The sequence below is a fragment of the Passer montanus genome, unplaced genomic scaffold (assembly GCF_014805655.1).
Source record: "Passer montanus isolate IOZ18808 unplaced genomic scaffold, ASM1480565v1 scaffold28, whole genome shotgun sequence".
NCBI classification, from domain to species: domain Eukaryota; kingdom Metazoa; phylum Chordata; class Aves; order Passeriformes; family Passeridae; genus Passer; species Passer montanus.
In genome coordinates this window covers 7,029,213-7,056,644 of record NW_024367483.1, presented here as the reverse complement: position 1 = coordinate 7,056,644, position 27,432 = coordinate 7,029,213, and the positions used below count along the sequence as shown (strand labels likewise).

The following is a 27,432-nucleotide window of genomic DNA, read 5'->3' as shown; positions in this document are numbered from 1 at the left end:
TCAGTGGACTGGTTAACTGACTCAGTAAAAGCCCTCCAAAAGTTGTTGAGAAAACAGCCTGACTGATTGCAAAGCAAAAGTGACAGAAGTGCTCCCACTACTTATGGCTTATACAGAAACGTTCATATTCAGAGTGCTTGACAGACATTAAATTAATCCCACTGTATCATAATTCTAATTGCCACAGGGATTCAGACTGTTCTGAGGCATATCTGCTGCAGAAGTTAAGTGTCTGTAGCACCCTCCTACTGCAGGAAATACAGTTAAGCTCATTTGTTATTTCAGTGAGAATATTCCTCCAAGGTTATTTTCTTACCTACATTTTAAAATGGGACTCAGAGGTGCTCGTTGGTATCTTGTCAGCGCAGCCTTTTTAATCTGTTAGCTCTGTAAAAAATGGATGTGGCTGTAATGTCTCATTTGAGGGTTTTATGATGGTTACTGTGGTAGCCAAAAATGGCAATCTCACCAGTTACTTGGTTTTTATGTTTCTCCTGAGCTTTCATATATGATAAAGTAGGAACAGAGCAGTCTTGTTCTTCCTCCAGTGAAAAAAAACCCACCAAAACAAACCACAAAACACATGTAAGCCCAGTTTTAACTCCCCTCTTCACCTCCCTTGTTTAAATGCTAGATTTAGTACATGAAACATTTCTGACCAACTCCTTCCCAAGCTCTTGCACACTCAATCAGCTCATGGCAGGAAGATCAAATGTTTTTGGGCTTGACAACCTGATTTTTTTCATTGTCCAAGACTAATATTCTGTAAAAAAAATTTCTTCAGTCCCTGTCACCTTAAATTGAGCTTCATGTTGCTGCCCCACCTAACGTCCTCCTTGGAGCACAGTGGGCATAGCCCTGTGGCAGCCAGAGATTACAAATGTACATGTGGATGGAAGAAAGAACTGTACCAGGAGCTGCATCAGTGGACTGAGCTTGTATTTGTGGCATTTACTCATGTGCAAAAGAGGAAAATGCTGTAGTCCTTCAGAAACTGAACATCAGCTCTCTGCTAGCCTTTGTGATTTTGGTAAATTCTCAGAAGAGCTACACAGGCAGGAGTGTGTGCTCTGGATTTTGTGCCTGCCTTCATTTTAGCCAGACAAAGTGAGGTCTCAAGTATTAGGTTCCCAGTGAAGGTGTGGTTTTGGTTTCCTAGTATTATGAGGAGTTTTAATGGAAAAATTAAAAATTTCCCCTGAAGAGAAGCATTTGCAAAATACCAAAATCACAAAGTTGCTCAAAAAACAGAGAGGGTTTTAGTAAGCCAGACAGTCACAGCCAGGGACTTGGATTTTGTGGGAGAAAAGGTAAAGTGCAAGTGAAGAATGTCAAAATGTAAGCATGGAAGGGCAGAAAAAGTTAAGTTGATGAACAAATGTACAGTCTTTGCTTTTACACCTTGTGCACGTAGAGCTGATGATGGTTCTTGGAAAGTCCTGCCAAAGAATTCAACTTACATTAGCAGAAGCATGCTTTAGGAACGTGTCCCTCCTAAAGGAATTACATAAGAATGAAATTAGCTTCAGGAACAGACAGATAAATCTATCTATGCAGCCATTTGGCACTTATAAATTGTTTCCATGTGCCTAAATGGATTTTGTTTCCTGTAAGACTGGAGTCCATTGGCACCTTGCACTGTGACACTATTTCAGGTATTAGTATCCAAGAAATACAGACTTTGGGATTATGATGGTTTGTAAATGTTAAGCTGCCTAAGCCATCAGATGCTGCCACCTTTGTAGTACGATTAACAAAGGCTATGGGAACTAACATTTTATTTCTATTTTAATTCATATTAGTAAGGTGAGTGAGCAGTGGGGTAAAGACTTGGCATGCTGCTGACAACTTTGTGGTCAGCTTCACTTTTTTCAGGCTTTTACAAGGTATGAGGAACTGCATTGCTCTGTACTCAGCTCAGTAGAATGCAATTTCTTGTACAAACACCATTATGAGGAATATAATGAAATCTTTGATACTGTGACAATTAACATAGCAGAAATAAAGGTTCTTGGCCATTATTTTCATGCTATCCAAACAGGAATTAGAAGATAGAGATCAGAAATATCCTATTAGTTACCATTGCTGAAAGAAGGGGTGGAGGGTTTTTGTTTTAATTATTTATTTATTTTGCTTTTGTCCTTCTATGGACCAAAGCCCATAAGAGCTCCTTTACTATTATCCCTTGCAGCTGACTTTGAACCACATCAGTGCTTTAAGACTGGTGGGAAGCCACAGAATAGAAGTCGATACTAAGTAGTTTCATTCTACATTTCCTGATGCTGCTTTTGCTAAAAATATCTTAGGCTTGAAAAAAAAAAATCAATAAGCACCACTTTTATCCTCATGGCTTTGATTGTCATGCTCCAAGAAAAATCTGAAAAGCAATTGGCTCCACTTTATGGCAGATGCAGAGAATAGAACTAGTAGGCCCCATCCTCATCATCTCATGCCACAAGGTGAAAACCATGGTGAATTAAAAACTCATTTTTTTCTTCTAGTAGCTTAAAATGAGGCCATTTGGTGTATATTTAGCAAGGACTCTAAACAAAATAAGCATCTAGCAAGGATTTCACTCTTCTTCCAGTGTTCATTGCACTGTGATGGTCGTTCTCTGCCATTCCATAACTAGGTAATTCACTTCCAGAACAGTTTAATTCAACATTATTTTTGCCATTAGTGTCAATGAGACTTGGGTTCCTTGGCACCTCAATTTCTTTTTTTCTATTTATATTCCTTAATTCATTTTCTCCAGCCTCCCTCCCTGTTTTGTAGCTTCCAGAGAGACTGGATTGCAGTTTCATCAATTCATTTTCCTTTTCTGAATAGGATGGAATTTTTTTGCATGCTCAATATGAACAGCAGTTGTAAAAATATCCTCATTTCCATGTTGTCATCTCAAAATGTTTCAATGTTTCTGTGACCCAACATTCAGTGGCTTGCTAAAAAAAAGGAGCAGTTTAAAAAATAATAATCCTAATCTTCAAATATTTCACTGCCACAGACAGCACTGGCTTTTACGAAGAACATATTTCTAGGCAACAGGAAAATCATCATAGACAAGGAAAAAAAAAACCCTGAAGAAAATCAAATCTGGCCAAGCAGCTCACACTGAGATCCACAGTTGTTGCCAATTTTAAAGATTCATTGTGTGGCCTAAATTCTCAAATTTTCACTCAATCCAATACAAAATGACAGTGTTGAAGGATATGTTCAGTGAGGATGATGTCCATGGCAACACTGGGAGTTACTCATGTGCAACCTTAAGGCAAACCTCAAACACCATAAACAAGTTTGCCTTTCATCTGAGTGTTCAGAACAGACTCTCATTTCCCAACCTTAATCTCAGCAAATACAAAATTCCATACACATGAAAATCTGCATTTTCATATACCAGAATATTCCTTTGTATACACTAAACATATTATAATATACATAAGCAGTAAGATTTTAGTTTGCAAAGAATTTTCATCTGTAACATAAGCAGAAACAAGGTATAAAATAATTTTCTCCACCTGCACATAGATCCTTTAATTAATTTGTAAACTTTACTTAGGGGATACAGCATTTTTAATTTTTAATAGAAGAGTCTGTTGCAGACAGAAAATCTTTTAGGAGCTATGAATACAGAGGTGGGATGTTAGCTTTCAGAAAAGCATATTGCACAACAGATGCTATGTTGGGCAGATCCTTCAGTTTTCCCATGCAAGCTCTTTCTTCCTTAAGTTTTTTGAAGGAAGATAATAGATTAAAGAAAAAGAAAGTAGAGAATGTTACAAACAAAGCCTCGTATGAAATTTACATGCTAACTAAAGCTATGAATTAACCAGGTTGTTGTTCTAACAAATAGCTGGTTCTAGAATAGAAGTGAGGTGGGTGATACTTTGTATTTACCTACCTAAAATTAGTTTTGCTTCAACTTTGTATTTACAAGAGTTGAATCAAAACTAATTGCTTAGGTTTCATGATCAGTTGCAGCTAACCTACCCCCATACAATTTTTCCAAATACACATCTGGGGCATTACCCTAAAATAAAAGCACTTTTTAATTTATACATCAGAATAATTACTCATTAGAAAATAAACTAATTGGATAAAAAAAGCTAAAATATATGCAAGATTTTATAAGATTTTATAAATATTATTATAAACCTCTTTCATAGCGTATTAGCAAGTATTTTACTTCAAGTAAAATCAAATTTAACAGGAACTCACAGAAATACAGGATTTCACAGTAAACACTACAAGAGAAAAATAAAATATTTACATCCATTATGTTAACTCAGCACACAAAAGCTATGGATTTTCCTGTGGAGTACTTGCTTTTTCAGGTATACAGCATAACCAAAACCCCTGAACACTACTTTGGTTGTGTTTGCTTTCCAATCACTTCATAATTCTTTAGGAAATGCAGCTTTGTGCAAATGACCTCATTTTACTGTACCTCAATGGCAAACACTAAAGCAGGTGTGTCTCTACATCAACTAACAGGAGTCATAATTTCAAGATCAACCTTGTACATATTTTCTCTGAATGACATTGGTTTTGGTAAGACCAGGGTGCACCAAGAACCAAGTGTGGGTGCGAGAACCCTTGACAACTCTGCGACACGCTCTTCAAGACACTGCCAGACACAAGTGAATGCAACCACAAAACAACCCAAAAAACCTCACAGGGAACACCAACAACCATCAACAGGATTATAACAACTTCTTAAAAGCCTCATAGGGCAACATTTCCCACTTAATGCTGGCTGAGGTGAGAACTTCAGCTGGAGCCTGACTTCCAGTGAAGCCACACAGATGGACATGGATATCGCTGGGATCCAGTGAGTGGCTTCCAGTTTGTCACTGTCCCTGTGACAAATGGGGAATGAAGTGAGTACCTGCTATTTTGGGCATGCAGCACCAGTGTTTCTGGGCAGATGCACCTTACAGAGTTCTGCACACCACAGCTGCAGCTAGATCCCGGTTTTGAGACACTACACAACTCCTCTCGCAGCAGGTTAAGTTTTTGTGTCAAGGGGCTGACTCACTCAGGGACACTTCTTTGAGCTCCACCTTGTGCCCCACAGCCTGATGTGGGAATGGCTTCACCACAAACCAGAAGGCTGTTTCTGGTGCCAGGAAAGCCTTTCAGCTGTGCCTGTGAAACCTCTCCTGCCTCCTCCAAAGGAAAGGTGCAGGCCACATGGATATCTCCTGTGGCACATCCCGGGCTGTCTGTGAGCTCCTGCCTGGATAATGCTGGCTCTAACACACACTGACCTGAGGCACGAGGACTGAAGACATCCCAAAAAAATCAACACAGAAAGGCTACACATTTAACTTAATCCTCATCTTCATATTTACTTCAAAGCTGCAGTTATGAAAAAAACCTGTACCTGAGAGTTGTGCCTGTTAAGGCCCTAGCAGTGTTCCGTGGCAAGACAGCAGAGAAGTGTGTCAGCCAAAATCAGTGATTTTTAACTGGGATGAAGGGCAGAGGATAAGAAAAGGGTGATCAGTATGATACAGGTTTATGAAAATACAAGAGTGGAAAAGGGGCCATCACCAACTCCACCATGATCCACAGCAGGGCTCTGCCAACAGCAGAAAGGCCACAGCACAGGACAGCAGGCAGGAAAGGAAACTCACATTGGTGCACATCCCAGCAATCACCAACTCCTAACATTCATTCTCTTCACTTATTTGGAACTTACTTCATTTGCAGCCAACCCCCGAGGTGAATGCTTTTGTTGGTACAGATTTTCTTCATCAGCTCTCTCTGGAAGTTGGCAGGCTGGGAGAAGTTTTCATTATCACAGTCCATGAAGTGCCCAGAAATCAGATCTTTAAGGCAATCAACTGTAATTATGTAAAATCCTAGGCTGCATTCAGCTCTCCCAGTTTGCTTGTGCTACTGTAGCTGTATGATTTCAGTGAAACAGATCCTGGCTCTTGCCAATAGAAATAAGATCAGAGTTGCCCCTAAAATTATGCTTCAGGGAACACAAGAAACTACACAGGAAAGATAATGTATTTGAGAACATTTTTAATAAATAATGTGACAAAAATTACTTTTCTGATTATTGGATCCTCAGTATGCAAAATTATGGCTAAAATATGAGGTTTCTTACATGAACATAATGAAAACATTAATCACATGGATTTTCCTTTAGTACTGCACACCCTTTCTATGGAACCTTTCTTTAAAAATTAGCTAAATGAAAAATTTCAGTCCTCGGTAAACACCAAAACACTTTTTTTTCTTTTTTTTTTCCATTGGGGCTAGTCCTGATAGTTGTCAATAAACAAACACACATTTTTCCATTAGCACCAATGACAAAGAAATTTTATAATTACAAAAAAGATCAGAAAATCTACAGACAGAGGACATCATTTGGCAAATTCAATGCAACTAATGCCTCTATTTCAGCTTTAATGATAATCCAATGTTGAAAGAGGCCACAGAAAAATTGGTAATTTCTGTAAGTCCAGGAAAAGTGAGAAGTGTTTTGATTATGGCCCACATTAACATTTGTTACTTTACCATCTGTCATCATTCAAATATTCCAAATACAAACATAGAGCATTAACAAAAAGATGAAAAATATCCCAAACAAATGCTTAACATTTTCAATAAGACAAAAAAAAGGTTAATAGTTACAATGGTTTACAAACAAAGTTTAGTGATTGTGCTTTTAAAACCAAAAAAAAAAAAAAGATAAGCAGTGCATTACAAAAAAAATCATTGCCAAGATCAAACAAAACTTCTTTAAGTGGCACTTCTTCTTTAAGGTGAATTGACACAAGTAGAGGTCTGAGATTTGGGCCAGTAGCAGTTGATGATATTAGCTAATTGTTATTAAAAATGTCCATTGGGTTTTTTTCATAAGCAGTGTTGAAGCTGAAAATTGGAAAAAAGTTTTAGATAAACTTGCTCATGCTATGATTAGGCAAATAGCAATCACATTGGCTTACCTCCTGCCTGTCCCAAAGGACATTTTTAATAAGAATGTATTTAATGATGAAAATGGAAAGACAAATCAAAGTACCACAGGGGTTTAAAATGAGTACATATTTACAATAAGAGCCATCTTGTCCCAAATTAATTTTACTTTCATTTGTCAAACTGTATCATCTGCAAAAGGTTAGCAAAAGACTGGCAGAACACAAGACCCACAGTCTGTGTTACAACTGCAAGACACCATTTGCAGTGCCTGCAGACCTCAGTGAAGCCCCCAGAACCAAAGGATGTTCTGCACCACGTTCACCTTGGGGGGCTCTTTGATCCCTGCCGCGTCCCTTGCGTTGTTACCGACTGGCTCACTGGAGAACTGGCAGTGCACTGAGCACCGCCTCGCTGGGGAGAAACCTTGGAATCCCAGGCCCTGGAATTCCTTTCTGGTCTAATCCTGGAGCAGCAGCTGGCCCAAGCACCTCGAAGAGCAGCTTCCCTGCCTCCTTGGGCAGCGAAGGTGATGCACTCCGCGTTACGGAATAGGCAAGGGCCGTTCCTAGTGAGGAGGGTTTACAAAGAAAGAGTAAAACAAAAACTAGCATTCTGATGGCATGAGGAAAAAGGAAAAATTGTACACTCTGATTGCACTGAACATTATTTCTGGCGTCAAACATCATCAGACTTGAGGCATCTTAAGTGATTTTTTTTTTTCTGATTAGATTTTAAAAGCCTGTTACAGTACATGTCGTTGTCTTCAGCTTTCTGTTTCCTGTATTAAAAAAGAGGATATGAATTACTACATGATAACCTTTATAATTTAAAATTTGTTTTACATATTTCTTAGAGATTTTCAACCTTTAAAGGATAATTACTATTTTAAATTATGCACAGCAGTGCGACTGTGTGTTGGCTACCCTTTCTACAATCAGTATTTAAATTGAATCAATATAATTAGGCAGAAAAAGCAAAGAAAAAAGTTTGCATCTTGTTATCTAATAAAATACAGAATGATAAACTATCAAAAGATGTGAAAGGCAATGCCATGGTGTTCTTAGATGCTCTAGTTCTTTATTTTCAGTTTTGAAAGAATATGGGTGGTGTAAAGTGCTCTTCAAACTATTGTATTTCTGCAAGTCCTGTTTCATAAGTTTTACTGTGGTGACAATTACATTATACCTATATATTACCTGTTTTTTATGTTTCGACACATTCCCAGTTTGTTTACTTGGATTAGGGATAACATTAATGGACAGACAAATGCACAAATTTTCCTGAACAGAAATATTTCTGGTTCAGAAGTGTTCTTTCTTGGCATATGTCTAAAAAAAAAACAACAACCCAGCTTTATTGTAGTCATCTTCAGTACTACAAATGCAGTTACCTCCATCTCTTCTTCTTCCTCTTCTCCTTGTTCATAGGCTCCCAGTACTTGCATTTCTGCAACATTCCTTCGGGCTAGATTTGCTTGGTCTGCCCTCTGTCTGCCTCCTGACCCTCTTGACGACATGGAGCTGGAGGAGCTGGGATCTCTAGGATTATTTGATGTTGGAAATGTTGGTCTAGAATATGGCAGGATGTCCTCTGTAGAATTAAATGCATACATTGTTATGTTTACAAGCCCAGAGACACTGTGAACCTAAAATTTCTGCATGCAGTTGATTTACTTTTTATGATTCTCAGGAGGTTTAAAGTGATGCCTGACAAGAACATGAAATATGCTGCTTCCATAGCAGCATTATAGAAGCTTTCTCAAGGAAATTTATAGTCTTTACATGGTAACATTCACTACAGAAAAATTAATTCATGATTAGCGTAATTTCATTTCAATTTAGGATCCCTGGTCTATGTTCTACAGGAAAATGAATAAAAACCCCACCCCTTGTAGTATATATTCCATATGACAGGGTAAGAGCAAATGGGAATACAAGTATGATACAGGAAACTCATTCCATGTAAATAGTGGACCCTGCATTTCTCAGGCTGAATTTGAGACACAATCAGTAGCCATGCTTTAATATTTCACCACCACCCTCTATGATAGCATTCTAAAAACTTTTCTCTACAATCCACTGTAATCAAACTTTTATTCACATGCCCACTTAACTAACTTAATACCCAAACCCCTGATGTTATCCCTAAATACCGGTAGGTAGAAAGGACCAAGCAATCTGTGCTCTTGGTGAACTCTTGGCATGTTCCATTAATTAGTAAATTTACCACTTTCCATATATATGAGATTTCTCTGATCAGGTCTGGCTCACATAATGCTGTGTGGGTTAGTAGTAATAACTAATCCACAACTACTAGGGCTTTCTTACTCTTGAAACAGGACCAGGCATCATTCTGGCCCTTTTGTCCTCTACAAAATGGCAAAATGGGCCAAGTGATGATCCTTTGGTTGGAAAGTTAAGTTTCTGACTTACAGATCTACTGTCTTGCTTCACTCAGTCTCCTTATAAACCAGATTATAATAAGATACATTAAATATAAGTAGATGACAAGTGTATGGTAGGAGCAGGGATCCTTGCAACTCTTGAGGAATATTTCTTTTTGCTTTCCTCAGCATTAGCTTGGAAATGGGAATACATGATGGGTCTAAGGGCAGCAAAATAGAAAAAGAATGTTTTGTAAGCTTGTAGTAAGCTTGTTTAACTCCAACAAGATCCTTCAGCGTGACCCATATTAACCCTACAGCTGTGACAAACGATGGCAACTCAGCCGCTCTAATTCCACACCACCAGCCTGCAAAGTTCCCAGCGACCAACACCCAGCACTCAGCCAGACCCAGGCAGGCAGAATGACCTTGGAGAAGATGACTTTTTGCTGGTGCTCCGTCTCGTTTTGGTGCTTTGCTGGCTCGCGGTTTGCCGTCGCCTGGCGGCTCCAGGGGCTCCCTGCGCTCCCCCGAGCCCGTCCGCAGGTCGGGGTGCTGCCTGCCCTCCGCCCCGTCCCTGCCCTTGTAGCTCGCTCCCTTCCTGTCCGCCGATCTGTCCGTCCTCGCGTCCATGGAGGCGAGCTTGGGCAGCAGCACCGGCCGCACCTCCAGCTGCGCCTTGGACTGCGCCGTCGGGGACTTGATGGCTGGAGGGGGCACAGGAGGAGGGGGCAGATCTGTGGAGTTGAGAGAGAAGAGCAATTACCATGACATTGCCCACTAGTGAAAGTAAGAAATTATATTTCACCTGAACTGAAGAAACACATTGCTCTTGTTTACTTTCCGCCCTCCCTCTGCCCTCCTCTCTCCACCCCAAAAAGTATTATGTTATTGTTGAAACGGGGTATTTTTCCAAAAGCTTGAGCTTTAAAAACACAAAGGATGACCTCTCCCTGCCATTTCAAGTCACAATATTTTCTTACAATCATTACCAAAACTGCAATAAACTTTAGGCACTTGGATATCAGTTATAGATACCAACAAAGGGTTAATGATAACAACATATCCTTCCTGACATTCATAATTGTTTGCTAAGTCCATTCAAGAATACAGCAGCTTCTGCTGCAATTGCTCAAGGTCTTCAGTGTAGTGAGCATTAAAGCAAATGAGCTGGGATGTAAGAAAATGTATGAGATACATTGCTGACATACACAAGGATAAACTATATTTATTATTGCACTTGCACTCTATGTATTTTAAAATAGTAGATTCAAATAACACATATTCCTGATGTCTGTGTGACATTTTAACATGTCATGACATTAAAAAAAGCACAGTCAATGAAGTAATAAGGTCTCAGAAAAAAAAAAGAAGAAAAGACACAAAGACTTCGGATTTGTCTTTTTAAATTAGCACAGCTAATTAAGGGGTTCTAAAATTCTTAACATTTTAAAGTACTATTTATAAAGAACACACATTATTTACTTCACTATATTTTTGCATTGGGACATAAAACTAGAATATGTAAAATGTTCATCAGGCTACAACAGTGCTCTGTGGAATATTAACGTGAAGAAAAAGATATAGGAGCCAAGCAAGGAAGTGGCAATACAAAAGCAGTTCACAGTAAAGCTATAAGCACAATTCATATGAATTTAAGAGAACAACAGGTTAAAAAAATTGAGATGAGGTTAATATTCTCAAGTGAAATTTCTAGGAAAAAAACCATTTCTATTAAAAATTGAAATGTCAGCATTTTGTAACAGTGTGCTTTCTACTTCCACAAAAATCAGGGAGCAGCTGTGTTTTTCAAACCCCAGCACTATATACACAGCTAATTCTGAGTCTTTTCAATAGAATGTTTCAACTTAAATTCACCTAAATTGGGCCAAAAATAAAGGCAGTAATCCTGAGTAAGAAAAAGTAGGTATCTAATATATACACATAAGCTCAGATATGGCAGATGCCCGACACTTTCAAAAGGTTTTCCAGTGACACAAAGCATGTGTGCCTTGATCCAGCCCTGTGGAAGGATGGAGCAATGTAGAATTCAGTGCTCTGTGTAAGCTTATTGGGAACCATCCACCACATTCACCTGTGATAGATCTTGGAATTATCCTTCATTGGTCTTAACCAGAAATTTTATCAATTGGCTGGATTGGAGTGATGAGGAAGAAAGATGTCAAAAAATATGGTTCATAATGTTGGACATACTTCAAGGAAATGATATCCTACTGCAATAACTCTACTGTCTTGGTGGAAATAAAGCCCAAAACAAACAAACCAAGCAAACAAACAAAACATCTTATCAGTGTTGTTTGTTTGTTGAATATTAGCAGTTTTGGAGAGCAGCTAAAGGTAAACAATTGACTGTTGAGACTTAATTTTGAGCATCTACCTAACACTCACTATTTGCAAGTATCTTTTAAGAAAAAGAACTGTCATTTTCAAAGCCTAAAAAGGCATAATGTAAGCTTGGATAAACTAAGTGGATTAATCAAATGAAGGGGAGGTTTAGATTGGATATCAGGAAAAGGTTCTTCACCCCGAGAGTGGCTGGGCACTGGAACAGGCTCACAGGGAAGGGGTCACAGCACCAAACCTTACAACATACTTGGCAAGAAAGCACTGAGTCATTTATGCTGCATTCCTTTGTTATCTGTAACTGTTAAACATGGTTTACAGAGGTAAACTCTGTTCAGTACACAGACTCAGCAGTGAAAGTCTGTGATTCCAGCCATCAGAGTAGCACTCAGACTACCTCATCTAAAAGTGTCTAAAAATGCTCTTTGGTGGTAGGTGAGGTCCCACCACCAAAAAAGCAAACCAAACTACTTTCACTGGGCTGTCCAGCCCTGCAGATGCAAATTTGAATTTCTGGATCACAAAGATACACACCCATGTGATCTTAAGAGTCAATACCTGCTGCAGAAAATGTTGTTCTGAAGAAGCATATAACCTCTTACAGATCAGCAATCATGAAAATTCCTGTGAAATCTGCCTCAGAGTTGTGTGTAATATGTTCCTTGAAAGCACAGTGCATAAGTCCATGTCAATTCAGACTAAAGCTTATCGAGCACAAGAACTGTTCTTCCAAAGGAAGGCTAAAGATGGACCCCCACCTCTCACAGAATATTGTTAGCAATTACAGAACTTGGATTAAAAAATAAGACAAACTCCAAATTAGCCTGTGGAGATTCCAACAATTATTTCCTTCAGGAGGAAAACTTTCTTCTCACAGAATGTCTTTCCTCAGAAGAGTAAACACTGACTCAAAAGTGGATGAAGATACTCAAACTCAAAAGTGCAGACTTCTGGAGCCACAGATACTTTTCTTTTAACACACTCTGGTTGGATTTGTTCTTATCTCAACCCTTTGGGGTGCGTGTTGGGCACCAAAAAGGACTGTCATGGTTTTAAGCCTGGCTGGAGATGAAATTCCTCTCAGCCACTTGCTCAACCTTCCACCTCTCTTCTCTCACCCCAGTGGAATGGGGAGGACAATCACAGTAAAAGTTGTATGTTGAGCTAAGAACAGTTTAATAATTGAAAAGTAAAATACTACAATAATGGTAAACAATAATAATATTGATGATAACAATGAGGGAAAAAACAACTGATGCACAATGTAATTGCTCACCACCACTGGTCACCCAGTTTGTTCACCACCCACTGACCAATCAATGCCAGACCCTCTTTCTGAACCCTTCTGCGTAAAATCCCAGTTAATATCCTGGACATGATGTTCCATGGTGTGGAATGTCCCTTGGGTCAGTTTGGGTCACCTGTCCCAGCTACACTCCCTCCCAGGTTCTTCTGTGCACCTCCTCACTTGGCATAGCATAAGACGAGAAAAAAAAAAAAAGTCTTAAGATTAACATGACTTAGTAAAAAAACATCAACACCATTCTTATTCTGATCCAAAACCAAGCCCTGTAACAGCTGCTGAGAAGAAATTAACTCTCCCCCAGCTGAAACCAGGACAATGCAGTATCTTGTGTCTCACATGCTCCACTCACTTTCTCTACAATAAAGCCCTGAATAGCCCTTCTCTTGAACCTGCTGATGTAAAGGGAGTGTAGATATCCAACATCAGCCTTTTCAGCCTCCCTCGGGGCCAGTGTCCAGCCGATGCACCGTGGCTGAATGAATTCTGAAGGGAAGGAACATTCCTGTAGCCTGTTAAATAAAGCTTGGAACAAACTACTTTGTTCAAGAATCCTATACAACTACACAGGACAATGCACAAAGTGGGGTTGAATCTTTACTATGGAAAGGGAAGATACACTGATATAAAATGTTTCATAAACTGGCAGCAGCTCCATGGTACAGTAATAACTAAAGAAAAGTGATATTCGCTTTCAAGAACATTTTTGCAACCTGCAGGGAAACTATAAAAATCTTCATTATAACACAGTATTTCTGACTGAGAAGAATCCTTAACAGAGGGGAAAAAAAAATCCCTTTCAGAGGTCAACACTATTACACCCCTGTGGTATTTATTTTAACAGCTCAGATCACAGAGAAAATCCAGATTCAATCTGCCTCCTCGAGTACAAACTGGCACACTTCTTATTAAAAGCAAAATGGAAGCTTCCATTGTAAGGAATAAAAATAAATCACAAAGCAACATCAAACCAACAGAAAGAACTTAGAAGTATTTGTTAAAGGTCAGCTGTGCTCACATGTTTCATTCATGTTATGTATTACGGTTATCCTGCTTCCTATGTAACTCAAACAATTAATGGATGTCATTTCATAGCTCAGCCTACAGGAAAACCTTCCATAGGTGTCTTTTGAAAGGAGAGATGATAATTTTCTAAATGAGAGCACACGCATGAACCACAGCATAACCTAAACAGTGTTGAGGAAAAATAATCTGCTAAATTACTTTAACACTAAAGTAGAGAAAACACAAATAAGCACAAGATGAATTTTTAAGTAGTGATCAACGAGGGAATTAGGCTTCATTAGGCAACTCTCTCTTTTAAACTCTATCAAGAAGCAGATTTTTTCACTCATACTCTGAAGAAAATAGCAGTCATAGATAGATTTGATGCAATACTGGAGAAGACCCCTGGAAGTGTTCAAGGCAAGGCTGGATGGGGCTCTGAGCATCCTGAGCAAGCCTGGTCTAAGGTGTCCCTGGCCATGGCAGGGGGGTTAGAACCACATAACCTTTGAGGTTCCTTCCAACCTAGGCCATTCTACCATTCTGTAAGATACAAAATAAATTTTCAGTCTATTTCCTGCTGGTAGGCAAAACTCAAGATTGTTCCTGACTTGAAAAAGCCTTAGAACAGCATTTAAGATTTCCAGACACATCATAATCTGAGCTATTATTCATGTGAAGCTGTTTTCGTTCTTTGTCTCTCAAGAAACATGGCTCACACTGTACACAATAAATGAATGAACAAATTAATACAGCAAAGCCCAATGTGATGTATAAAAGCTGTGGCCTGTTGCCTTTTTTTTTTTTGCTTTTATGAATGCTTGCATAAATATCAAAACAATTTTCACTCCACAAAACCTCCCTCAAGTAAAAAATTCTGTATTTAAAAAATATAATGGACTCAGAAGTAAGAAATGAGAATAGGACAAGCATCTGAAAATTATTATAATTCAATAACAAGCTGATTCTTAGCAGAATAACAAATGCATTCCTACTTATTTTGTACCTTACTAAAATTTGCTTCATACGGAGTAGATTGTTTTGTACTGCACAGGCAGAGGGAGACAAAAGTACAAATGGTGTTGGCATGCATAAAGGCTTAACACTTCCAAGTGAAAATTCAAGGAATATTTGGCAGATGTTCAACTGCGTTTTGTGAGAAATTCAGCTGCCCTGACATCATGTCATTGGTAACACAGCTAAATAACTCAGTTACAGTCTCAGCCAGTTAGTTGCAAAACTGTTTAGTATTTTTTCCTCACTCAGAGATTTAAAGAAGAATCAGGATTTAAAACCTCATGTGAACTGTGAAAAGCATAATTTCTATTGAAAGACCACAGAATCAGAGCAATGGCAAAGTACTTTTATCTTTTTATCTAAATGCTTACAATTCTAGGGTTTATAACAACTGATAAATCAATTCAAGACAGTTCAGAGGAAAGTCTCCCATGTATATTTTTAGAAAAGACAAACATATTCATTTAAAGTTTTGTTTTCTAAATTAAATATGTAAGTAGGTCAGTCAAGGTTGAGAAGGAGGGTACATCTGCTAGTTGGTTCTTGTAATGCATTCTTAGTAAACTCTCCTAAAAGGCTAGATGAAGAGCAATTAAAAATTCATACATTTTAATCCTTACCACCTACTGTGAAAAGATTTTTAGCAACAAATATGAAGAACATTTCACTGCCTGGATGACTGTCAAGGAATAAAACAAGCAAGCTGAAATCCCACCTCAAATAAAGTAGCAACCGACTTGAACTAATGCTCACAGAAAACACAAAATTGTTGCCACTTGGACTATGCAGAGTAGATCAGAGAGCATTCTTACTTAAAAATATGTAGTAGTAGGCTTTTTATTGCTACATTAGTAACAAACACACCTTCAGAAAGACCAACCTCTTTCACAGATTTGACTGCATGATGAAAATAAAAAAGAGAATTTTAAAAGATTTATATATATTACTGCTGATAATACTCCTGGCATTTTCAACTATTAATGAAAATCTTTAATTTATTTATATATCCTTCCTGCTACTAATAATTTAAATTCTTCATTACATTTGTACTTCATAGAAGTACTAGCAAGTACTAATTCAGGTAATTTGGGAACAGTAGAAAATTCTTTATATGCAATTCTTTAAAATTCCATTTTAGAGGCTGAGAAAGTAATGAAGGAATACATTTTTCTCTTTTTAGTATTTGTTGAATGCTTCTGCTTTTTATTCACTCACTACTACAAACACATATATGAGTAAACATATATGATGAAAAAAAAGCGACTCTGTATCAGGCGCTTCTTTATAAAAAAAGATAAATAATAGTCAGCAAGCCAGAATAAAAACCCAAGTATATCTCAGAAAGGTCAATTGTGCTTAAATGTTTCATTCATGCATCCATACCACTTTTCTCTACCTAAGGAAAACAATTACTATATGTTACTTTATAGCTAATTCTGAAGGATCACAATATACTAGATGAGGCTATTAAATTGAATGGTTGGAATCTACAATAGGGTTCCAAATATACTTATGCAAATAGACTGAGGGGAAAAAAATAATAATAATAAAAAAAAATCAAAACCAAACAAGTCCTTCAACCTTTGAACTGGACTTTATTAGATCTGCAGGAATTAAAGCCATAATTTGCTATTCCCTGAATGACCACACTGTATTGCACTATAAAAAGGTTAGTGGAAATTTTTACCTAATTAGAAAATATGCTGAAGTAAGCAGGTGCTACGTAACACAAAACAAATATTGATCATGATTGTCAAATCTATATTGTAATATCTAATGGCAATGGCTCTATGATTTATAACTACTGTATAGCTACTTTCACAAAAAACCTGCCATCAAATACAGGCCCTTCTCTTATTTATCCCTGTGTTAGAAGCAAATGGCCACATAAAACACCTTTATTTATTTATTTCTGATGTCCTAGCTATTGTGTTTGTATTGAGGCTTGATGCTCTGCCAATTATTCAGTTAAGGGCATTCTCTTCAAGAGAAATAAAAGCTGCTGAAATGACAATAAAAATCCTGTGAAACGCCATTACAAGAGTCTCATAAACGTAACATTTCTGGTACAGTTTTGGGATTTACACCTTGTGTTGTCCTTTCACAGAAGCAAACATGCACAAAAGCACTGTAATAACCTCTTGAAATCAGATAATATTCCAACAGCTCAGTTTCGCTGACAGAAGGGGCCTGGGCACAAGCCAAGAGGCCCAGGTGCACTGTGTCATGCCAGCGTTTAACGCAGCCTAATATCAGATAGATGCTACTGAGAGAAAATACTCCGAATAAAGTACAGATAATAGCATGGACAACCACTTATTGCTAAATTACTTCTGCTCATCGTGCTTTGAGCTTTGTATTAAATTTTTTCGTCAAGTGGCAGGAATCACAGGGAGAAGTGGTTCAAAACTCCCTTCTTGTAACCCTGGATAAGGATCTATAATATTAGCCTTTCATATGATAATGGCAAATGATGCCCCTCTTTGAAAAATTTCAGGCTGGTAATGAAAGTCCTAATCAGATTGTTGTTGCAGAGAAGCAGGAGGTGGGGAGCTCTGCCCTTCTCTCCTCTTTCCTTCCCTCCCCTCCCCTTCCCCCACATCTCCCTCCTGTTAGCAAATTCCGCAAACTTGACAAGATGGGTTAAGTCTTGGGGAATTTATCTTACATGAATTTCCAACAAAGCCCATGGATTGTTTTATACAACTGGAAGGCAGTGCTTTAATAAAAGCTGCACCACCTGAGGCATTTTCATTAAAGGCTCTCTCTAGACAACATCACAATGTTTGCATTATCATCCTACACCCCCAAGAGAATACAAGCACTACCTTTTCAGCAAGAGTTGATATTGTGTGTGAAGGCACGAGAGATGATGATTAGATTTTGCTTTCACTCACAAAGTAACCGCTTGCAACAATGCTGCAGTCAGGATTACAATTCACTGCATTTGTGCTGTCCACCATTTGAACGGTGAATTGCTTTTTCTCAGGAAAAGACACATTCTGAAGGTTTTAATAGTCAGTCACGTGAACAAAGATTTTAATCCTAACCAAGCATTATTCTCAATGACTGTACTATTTAATCTATCTGGGCTCTTAACTAATGACGGTAATTAGCCGATTAGGACTCTATAGAAAACAGGTGCAAGGCTCTGGAGTGGCAGCATCAATGTACAGTATTAAGGAACTCTGGCATTTAAAATGATTAAACTGTTCAGCTTGTTTAGCAACAGGAAACACAAATCACTGAATTCTGAAACACAGCGTTATCTCTGTGGAAAAATTTCACGCGCACGCACTGAATGCGTATTTAGAAAGGTTCACTGAGGCTTTCACCCGTTTCAGTGGACTCACCATCTGTGTAGACTTCTCTGCGCAGATGTCCTGGCTGGTGTTTTTGCTTTTTGGCAGGTCGGACCTTCTGTATTACAACAGCACTCATGTTGCTGTCGGTAGATACAGGGCTGGTGGGTCTGGGACAGTGTGATGCATGAAAATGTCTACGGCCTGCAAATGGTTGTAGAACAATAGCAATTATTCTTCTTACCTAAAATAAGATCTTTCATACTTTTTCTTTTCACATCAGAATGCTCTAGCTGTACAAAATCTAAAAATACACTGTTGGAACAATAGTAAAGCTCATCCAGTTTTAGAATGAGCTGTAACTAAATCGAAGCATTTGCTATCCTATCATTAGTCAGGCTGGCTTGCTTGCACAGAAATTATCCAGCTGCTTGGTAGCTGGTAGCTCCTGCCCCAGGAGCACAAAAATCCATCAGCAGGCAAGCACAAGCAGGATTCCCACCCAGCCAGTTTCTGGAAAGAGCACAACATTGCGCTTTCAGGTTCCCCCTCCCCTAGCTTGGGCCACACGAGGTCATCCCTGCCATAAGCAGAGCAAGTGACCAGCAGGTCTCAGGTAGAGAAGTCCCCTCTGCTACCTTGAGTGAATTTTCAGGAATGTATTGAGTCTGGATGGCTGGCATTTTATTACAGATTATTTGCAGATAAGTGTCACATTTTAAGGACATGCAGTTAGGCGCACATAATACCAATATCTATAAATCATTGCATAACATGAACTTAACTGTTGCAAAAATATTAGCAAATGTATGCAAAAAGACCTTTTCTAAACATATAAGTCTCTACACATATTTATAGGAATGTATTTGTACAAAATGGATAAAATCCTGGCCCCGTGGGTATGAATGGGAGTTTTGCCACCTACTTCAATCGGTCAGGATTTCATCCAGAATTACTAAATTACCTCCCCTCTCACTCTTCATGATGAACAGCTGTGTTCAAATGAAACAAAGGACTGTTAACTGGGAGAGGATATCTGAAGTGGGAGGAAGGCTGAAAATCTGTGGAGTCAGGGTGGACACAGTTGTGACAGAGTACCTCTTCTGCAGGTCTGGCAGTTTAATAGGATTGATTGTCAAAACATTCATGGAACTGCCTGAAACCTGCATGCGAGCCTGCTGTATTCTTAGTTTTTAGATGAAGTGTAACAATATCCATTTTGCCTAGTAAGGGTACTGTATATATCCACTAATACTAGTATTCAGTAGGTTGTAAAAAATGCAATATTTCAAATATCATGTTTTATATGTTCAGTGGTGTTTCAGGAGAAAGGAAAAGTGAAAACATAAACATATGCATAAGACCCTGCTGCATATGCATAATCTATAATTTAAAATGCAACGCATAACAGCTATCAAAATATGAAACCAAAACAAAGCCAGTTCATCCCAATAATAAAACAGTAAAAGCCTGAAAAGAATTCCTAAAAAAAAAAAAAAACCAAACAAAAAAAAAACAAAACCAAAAAAACCCCAATCCAAATCCAGGAAAAATATGAATCGAAAGGTTTACTATTTATTTGGACATTTCAAGAGAGAGGGATTAAATCTTCTCTTGTGACTAAAACACTCTTCAGAATAACTGAAAACACTGGGAGCTGTTCATACTGGGAAAAAATAGACTTCTATAATCCATTTCTTCCCCCCACCTCATTCACTTCTGAGTACAAATCCACCAGCAGGGCTGGTGATCAGTGAGACCAAAGAAGTAGGAACTACTTATGAAAAACACTATAGAGCAGCAATTTATTTGAGCTGTTTCACCAAAACTCCTCTCCTGCCTCTTCCTGACTTCTAAACCACCCAAGAACGGGAGTTCAGAAAGCACCTGTGGACAGGTTCATTTCACAGTGGCCACTTTTTTGGCTCTCCCATGGAGCAGGGCACAACTCACCTCCTGCTGCCTCGTGCATTTGCCTCCTGGCCACTTTGAGCCCGGCGTACTCGGCGGCTGCTGCGACGGCCTGTGCAAAATCAGCATCCGTGAAGAACGATCCGTCGGAGGAGCTGACACTGGAGCGCCCGCTGGAGATGTTGTCTTCTTCAGAGGCCGAGCCCCAGCCATTGATCATGGACCCTGTCACGGAGCTCTCCAAATCCCCAACGCTGGAGGCAGGGGTCTGCTCCAGGCCACGCAAAAGGAGCCTCCTGTTCTGCATCTTGGCAACCTCTATATCTGCCTCGTCCTCCTCCTCTTCCGGGGCGTCGGTATCCATGTCAGAGACCAAGGGCCCTGAGATGTATCCGTAGGTATGTGGTGGGGAGATGGGCCTTGGAGGGGGTGGTGGACTCACAGGTTGACGTCTGCATAGAAACACAAGGGTGAGAAGAATTGAAATCGCATAACGAAGTCAGAGGAAACACCAGATTAATGAAAATAGTTTTTTTTATTTCCCAACAAGCTTGATTGGCCTTTTTAAATCAACCTAATTTATATCTGAAATGCTTAGGTTTGTTTTTAAATTCATACTTTTGCTGTAAATCAGAACTGACAGCTATATAGCTTGAAATCTATCACAAAGAAGTTTGATTTTTTAATATGGTTCCTTTATCACAGCCTTTAATGATAAAGCTGTTCATTTTCCCTAAATAACACATATAGAGCTAAGCAAAGAGTTGGTTACAGATCATCTGGCTATTAAAAAAATTATTTGTGCAACCTTGAGAGTATAAGCAAAAGAAATAACTGTAAACATATAGGTTGAAACTATCAATGCCAACAGATGCATCTATCCAAATAGATTGCTCCATTAACATTATCTTCCCTCCACCCACCCTGGTGATTCAGAAAGATATGAAAAGAGAGTCTGCAATTTCATTATTTTTTAAATTGATCTAGGTGATGAAATAAAAGAATTTTCTACCATACTATCAGTTCTAGGCCTTAGGGGTACCACCATGCATACAGATGTATAGGTTAACTAATTTTGATCTTAATTTGCCAGTAATGGTATCTCCAGCTTAAGGAGGCAAAGTATAAGATATCAGATCAATGTTCAAGATTACTTAATACTTCACTCAGAAGTTCCAGGTAGCAACATTGCCAACAGTTCTTCATGGGGCCACAGACATGCTCTTTAAGTGCCATTTGTCTGTCAGGAAAACACACTTTCTGCAGTAATGGCTTTCCCATTCTCTGCTGGCTGTGCTCACCAGGAATTTCTACTGCAGTCTGCTTTGAAAAAAATTTAAAAGTAATTTTCCTTTGTAATCTTTGCCTTCGTATTATCTCATTGAGAAATGGTGACTGTCATGGTTAAATCAACTCTTTTGTATGGGTGACATGCAATTTTGGTTGTTTTTCTGTTTTTGTTTTTTTTTTTTTTAAATTTTAATAAATGGGAATATATGTTAATTTTGGAAAGAAATGTTAGCAAGGAAAGATCTAATACTCTATAGCAAGAGCCAATTGGATCCTCCCTGAACTACATCATTACTGTTTCTCACTTGCTGCATTAAGTACTGAATAGAATAAAAAATAGGGATAAATACCCAATAATTATTTTATAACAGCACCCCGAAATCCCAGAAGCTGTTACTGCCTGTAATCTGTACCTGCTTTGACTAGAGACCTTGCCCAATAAAGTCTTATGGCCTTAATTTAAAGCTCTTGTGACAAATGTCCTTGTGATATATTTGTCTATTCTCTAGGTTTTGGTATTAGAAGACAGGCAACTGGTTACAAAATATGTTAGGGTTCTTGAAAATGTAGTTTAGCTGCCAACCTTTAGGGATAGGCTAATTGAGAGCAGCTGGTTCACGGGCATACAGAATTGACAATACTTCTTTCCCTTTATCTGATGCAGGTCCTCGCTTTCACAGTGACATTGTCTCCTATCTCAGCTCTGGGTTCAACATGATACCACCTGCTATCCCACTAAATCTTAAGTTTTTTTCTCTGCTTTTTGACTCTTCCAGACCACAGGTTTGTATTTCAGGTTGCTATACTTCCAGCAAGCTCACCAGACAGAGAAATATTACAGTACACTCCCACCACCAGAATCCTATCCTTGATGCCCAGTTCTGACTAGCAAATGAAATAATACCCAGCACAACTATGACTAAAGCTAATAAAAAGTATGACAGACAGCATTTCAGGCATTATTTTCACTATACACCATTTACCATTTCACTATACACCATTTACAAAACACCCAAATCAATGTGGAAGGGCACCACTTGGAATGTATTCTTAGTTTGAAAGTATTGCCACACCACATTCAAAACAGGACCCCACCCTTCCAGCACGGGTTACAGCTGCTGAGCACAGACACCCAATTCCTCAACAGCAGCCCTGGGTTGTTTCAACACCAGCAGATAGAACAGGTAGCCAGCCAAGCCTTACAAATCAAACAAATAGAATTATATGACTATTTTTAAACTGATGAGATGGATGTGGCAAAAAGAGAAGGAAAAAACGTTTGAAAAAGTAAGATGGAAAAGACAAAATTAGTTACTAACAAATTCTAAGATTTTCAGCAAAGCTAGATTTAGCCATTGTAGGAGGGACAAAATAAATATACATTTTATTTTTTCAGTCCACAAAAAAAGTGGTATGCCCTGGGAGCTTAAATTGGAGCATCCTTCCAGCTCCCTCCGCCACTAAGTTTTGATGGCATTGATGGTGACCAGCCAGGAGTCTTTGCGTTGAGCAAACTTTCTAATTTCCAGGCAGTTGCTGGCTGGTTATGCACATTTGTGTACATCTGCTTCTGTGTCTACTCCATTCTGTATGTCAGGACACATGTCACAATCTCCAGAAAATCACAGAGATTCTGGAAAGTCACTTATGACTGTTGGTGACGTAGCTTTTCCCCTTTTCATTTGTCTCCACCTAGTCCTACCTCTCAAATCAGAAAATTTAAATGGTTAAAATGACCACTTCTGTGGACCAGCGTACCAGGGCCAATGGAAATTACAGGAAATTAGCCATCCAATAACGAAAAGAGTGATTTTAAAGACTCAGGAAGATAAGGAAGAGGAAAGGAAAGAAGAGGAAAGGAGGAAAAGATATACAGTACAAGTGTTACCATAAAGAGTAAAGGAAACAAACCAAGGCAAATCAAGTAGGGGGGAGCTAAAGTAAAAGTGGATATAGATCCCTTAAAAAGAATATGTTTAACTACTGCTTACTTACAAAATGGGAACCATAAAGATGACCTAACTTTTAAAAAACATTCTGGAAAATACATCTATAAATATCTGAAAAATCAAAGCTCTACAGTCTACTTAGAAAAATCATATAAATTTCATTGTAAGAGGTTTGCATTTTGCTAAAAATAGAAATTCTACATAGAACGCTACCAGTAAGTTATATATTTGTGGTAATAAACAATATGTGCAAACCACTGGAGGAAAAAGATAATAAAAAGCCCATCATCTGGGATGGAAAAGCTCTGCCTTCTTAACAAAAGCCAAGAGATGTAAGCATCATACATAAAAGGGCTCATTCAGAATTCACTGTTTTATGGGAGAGAAGCTGTGAGAGTTTATATGCAAAACAGTTGTAAAAGCAACTCAGAGAAGAAACAAAATTTCCCCGTAGCAAATATCTGTCTTTATTAATGTTGGTCATCCCTTTAAATAAGGTTAGATGGAAATGTTAAGAAAATTTTGCAAGCAGTAATTTCCTGTATTAGGATTTATGAGAGGAGAAAAATCTATAGGTTATATAAATTATATATTTATATATATTCATACATATTGGTGACAAGTTAATTGCACAGTTACTGTGAAATAATGCATGCTATTTTATGGTAATAATGCAGTAAATCTATTGGAAACAATGGAACTGTAATTATATGGTAAGCTGTGCTAACGATACCACTTTAATAACCTGATGACTGTGAATTTAACTTATGTCAGCATCGTACATACCCTAAAGTGATATACTGCATTTCTTCCCATGGTACAATAATAAAGCAACTTAATTACTTATTTCTTAGGTTAAAATAGTTCTAGCATCCTGGATTAGAAGTTAAATAGCAACAGAACAATGGGGAAATCGTTGGCCTCACTAAATTCAACAGGAATTTTCAGTGGGGCTCGGATGACTCTTGTCACATCTCTCTTGCTACATTTGCATTCACACACCTCCGGTCAGGTTGGTGTTGTGTGTGTCCCAGATCCTCCTGACAGTCCTGTAACATGGGCTGGAGTTCTTCCTGGGGAGAGGGGGTGAGGGTGGCAGTTGACTGATGGCTATAGGAGACAGCGGCTGGAGAGGAAGCTGCTCCTCGGACAGGTGGAGTAGGACCTCGCTCATCTTCTTCCTCTTCCTCTAGCTCATCCTGCTGCAGATACATCCTTGCAGGTGGCACAGGACAAGGAATTTCTTGGTCATAGCTAAAATTAATTTTTTAAGAAAATAAGGACTTAAATTTGTACTGTGTAATTAGCATATCTGATACATGTATTAATAGCCCAGAAACAAACCATTGTTCTCTGTGCTCTTGAGAACAGCTCAGTAAGGATGTGCTGAGTGGGTGCACACCACTGTCACTAAGTGCTCTCCAAACTGCCATGCTACAGCTCGATGAGCAGCACCAGAACAGTGCTGGAGGAAGGTCTCACTGCCAGCAAATCACACTTCAATTAACTAGTGATTAAAGTGGGAGGTGCACAATCTTACCCTTCATCCACTGAAAGACTGTAATCTTCGCTGTTGCTGTGGGGAGGTGGATGTGCTGGAGGGGGTGGGAGAAGATCTGCCCAGTTCATGCCAGCTTGCTTGGGAGCCTTTGGGGTCCGAGCACCCTTCTTGTGCCCTTGACTCCCTGGGAACAAAAAGCAGCACATATTTGTAATGCTTTGCAGTCTCTCCTCTGCACTAGCTATGAAAACCAAAACAACTTCAGTTCCTTCCCAGATGCTCTTGCATTCTTTGAGAATTTACTGTTTTGCTCAGTTTGGACCAAATTGGCATTCCTCCTTTTTACACTAGTTTTGTACTTGTAGCCTCTTCGTAAAATTGATCTACATTTTCAATGTTTGAATTTAACCATAGCATGGAAAAAACACATGGGATACAAAACTTCAATTTTTTAAATAAACAGTCAATATGTGATAAAACCATAAATGAATTTTACGAGCAATGTCATTAAGAGTGAGCTTCCTACTTCTGTTAATTACATTAAAGATTATAATCTAAAACAAATGAGCTGTAGACATATTTTCTGAAATGCCTTTATCCTATTTAATTGCTAGAACCTAAAATACAATATGATACAGATATGATCTATTAAAGTTCTACTGTTGCATTAAGTCCCTGAATATAGGTAATTTGTACTTGTCCGCTGAAACATTTTAGGCACAATGAAATTACTACTTTTAGTCTAAATGGCAGGTGCAGTTGAAAATAATTGCTGGAAGAACTAAAATAACAGGAAAAAAAATAAAGATCGATGAAGTATTTCACAAATGTTTTCAACTGCTATTACTGGAAAATTATAGCTCATAATAAAGCAATGCAGCTTTAACAGTTCAAACAACTGTGAATAAGACCAATTATTCAGGTGGTTGCAAATTTTAAGTTTGGACATGGCTAAGATGAGAACTGACTCAACCATTGTTCCTTGGTATATATACATTTTAATCCTTCTTTGCTATTATTACATCTTTATTATAGATAAACTCCTTTTATGTAGATAAAGTCACTGTGATTTTGAGTATGTTTTAGAATCTTTCACATTCCTCTCTTAAACTGAGGCATGATTCCATATTATCACAGTAAAGCATTATATACATGATTAAATATACTGCAGTGAGATTTAGAAAGGTTGTTTTTTTCAGTTCTGCTGCCTCAGATTTTCCACTCTTACTGACAGTAGTTCTGGTTATTATCGTCCCACATTAACTGCCAGATACACATGTTTTAGCTATGTTAAATTGTTTTTGTGGTATCTTAGTATGTCAAACAAGACACTAACTATACCAAGGCGACCTGCATTCTGTGTCCTAAGCATCATGATATATACATGGTTCAACACAATTAATTTATTACTTTGGTCACCTTTCTTCATTCCTGTTGGAGTCCTTGGCATAGGACCATAAATTGTTAGAGTTATGAATAACCCTAATAGGTATCAGGATGGAGAGCACCACCATTTTTAATTTGCATGGTTCATACCCCTGAGATGTTTCATGCTGAATTTCAAGTCTTAACATCATTAAGCACAGGCTCAGCACCACATCCTGATCTTTTAGACCTGGGAATGGGCAAAAGGCTGTCTCCCAGAACAACACCGCTGAGCAGCTGGGAGAATTGGGAGCTGTACTTATCTCCTCCCAGCCACTGAGAATTCAGATCATCCAGAGGCACAGCAGGGCTCATCAACATATCTATGTCTCTGCTGTGCCTCGGTCACAATCGGTCAGGACAAAGCACAGGTTGGGATTAAGGCAACTGTACTATCCAAGAAAACAGCGGAACAGGATGGGAAAAGTCTGAATCTTGATTAGTAGATGTAAAGCTCAAGGCACTTGTGACTGTGGCTATAACTCACCCTGAAACTGGTATGATGTAAATAAACACAGCCTAACTACCACACTTACAGTAAAACCCCAAACCAAGCCTATGTGTAGTTTCTGGTTTAGCTCATATACCTCTACCAGAAATCAAACCTGGAAGATAAAAGGTTATTACTACAATGATAAAACATAACTTTTGAATTGAAACATATTTTGTGGTCCCAAAGTACAGAGTACACAAAAAGCTGTTTTGTTTCAAGATTTCTATAAAGGACTTTTAGATCATTTGTACAGGAGATGCCAATGAGAAACAAAATTTACTTATCTACCATCTATATCTAAGTGATGTACAAAAATAATTTTGACATACAGTGACTGAAACCTATAAAAATTTTATGTATGCCTGAATGCTTTTTTACTCAATGAAATACATGGGTTTAATTTACAAAATGAAAAACTTAAAGCAGAGTTCTGTTGGGTATCACTCAACTGCTGTGTATCTTGAGCTGGCTCATGAATTGGGTAAGTAGACCCAAGAGATTAGAAAAGAAGTCACTACAGTACAAGGAAGGTAACTCATAAATTAAAATCAGTTTG

General features: G+C 38.4%; 1 protein-coding gene across 4 annotated transcripts in view; it reads right to left on the bottom strand.

Moving 5' to 3' along the window:
- Positions 1-6,250: 6,250 nt before the first annotated feature.
- The window catches only part of ROBO1 (roundabout guidance receptor 1), a 634,903-nt gene continuing 613,721 nt past the window's right edge, over positions 6,251-27,432 (bottom strand). For all 4 annotated transcript variants that reach the window (XM_039713255.1, XM_039713254.1, XM_039713253.1 and 1 more), the window contains 7 exons: positions 24,998-25,142; positions 24,460-24,711; positions 20,261-20,670; positions 18,359-18,511; positions 9,745-10,053; positions 8,324-8,523; positions 6,251-7,711 (listed from right to left, as the gene is read on the bottom strand). In XM_039713255.1, the coding sequence (XP_039569189.1) occupies positions 7,697-7,711; positions 8,324-8,523; positions 9,745-10,053; positions 18,359-18,511; positions 20,261-20,670; positions 24,460-24,711; positions 24,998-25,142 (1,484 nt within the window). In that variant the 3' untranslated portion in view covers positions 6,251-7,696. The remainder of the gene's footprint in view (positions 7,712-8,323; positions 8,524-9,744; positions 10,054-18,358; positions 18,512-20,260; positions 20,671-24,459; positions 24,712-24,997; positions 25,143-27,432) is intronic.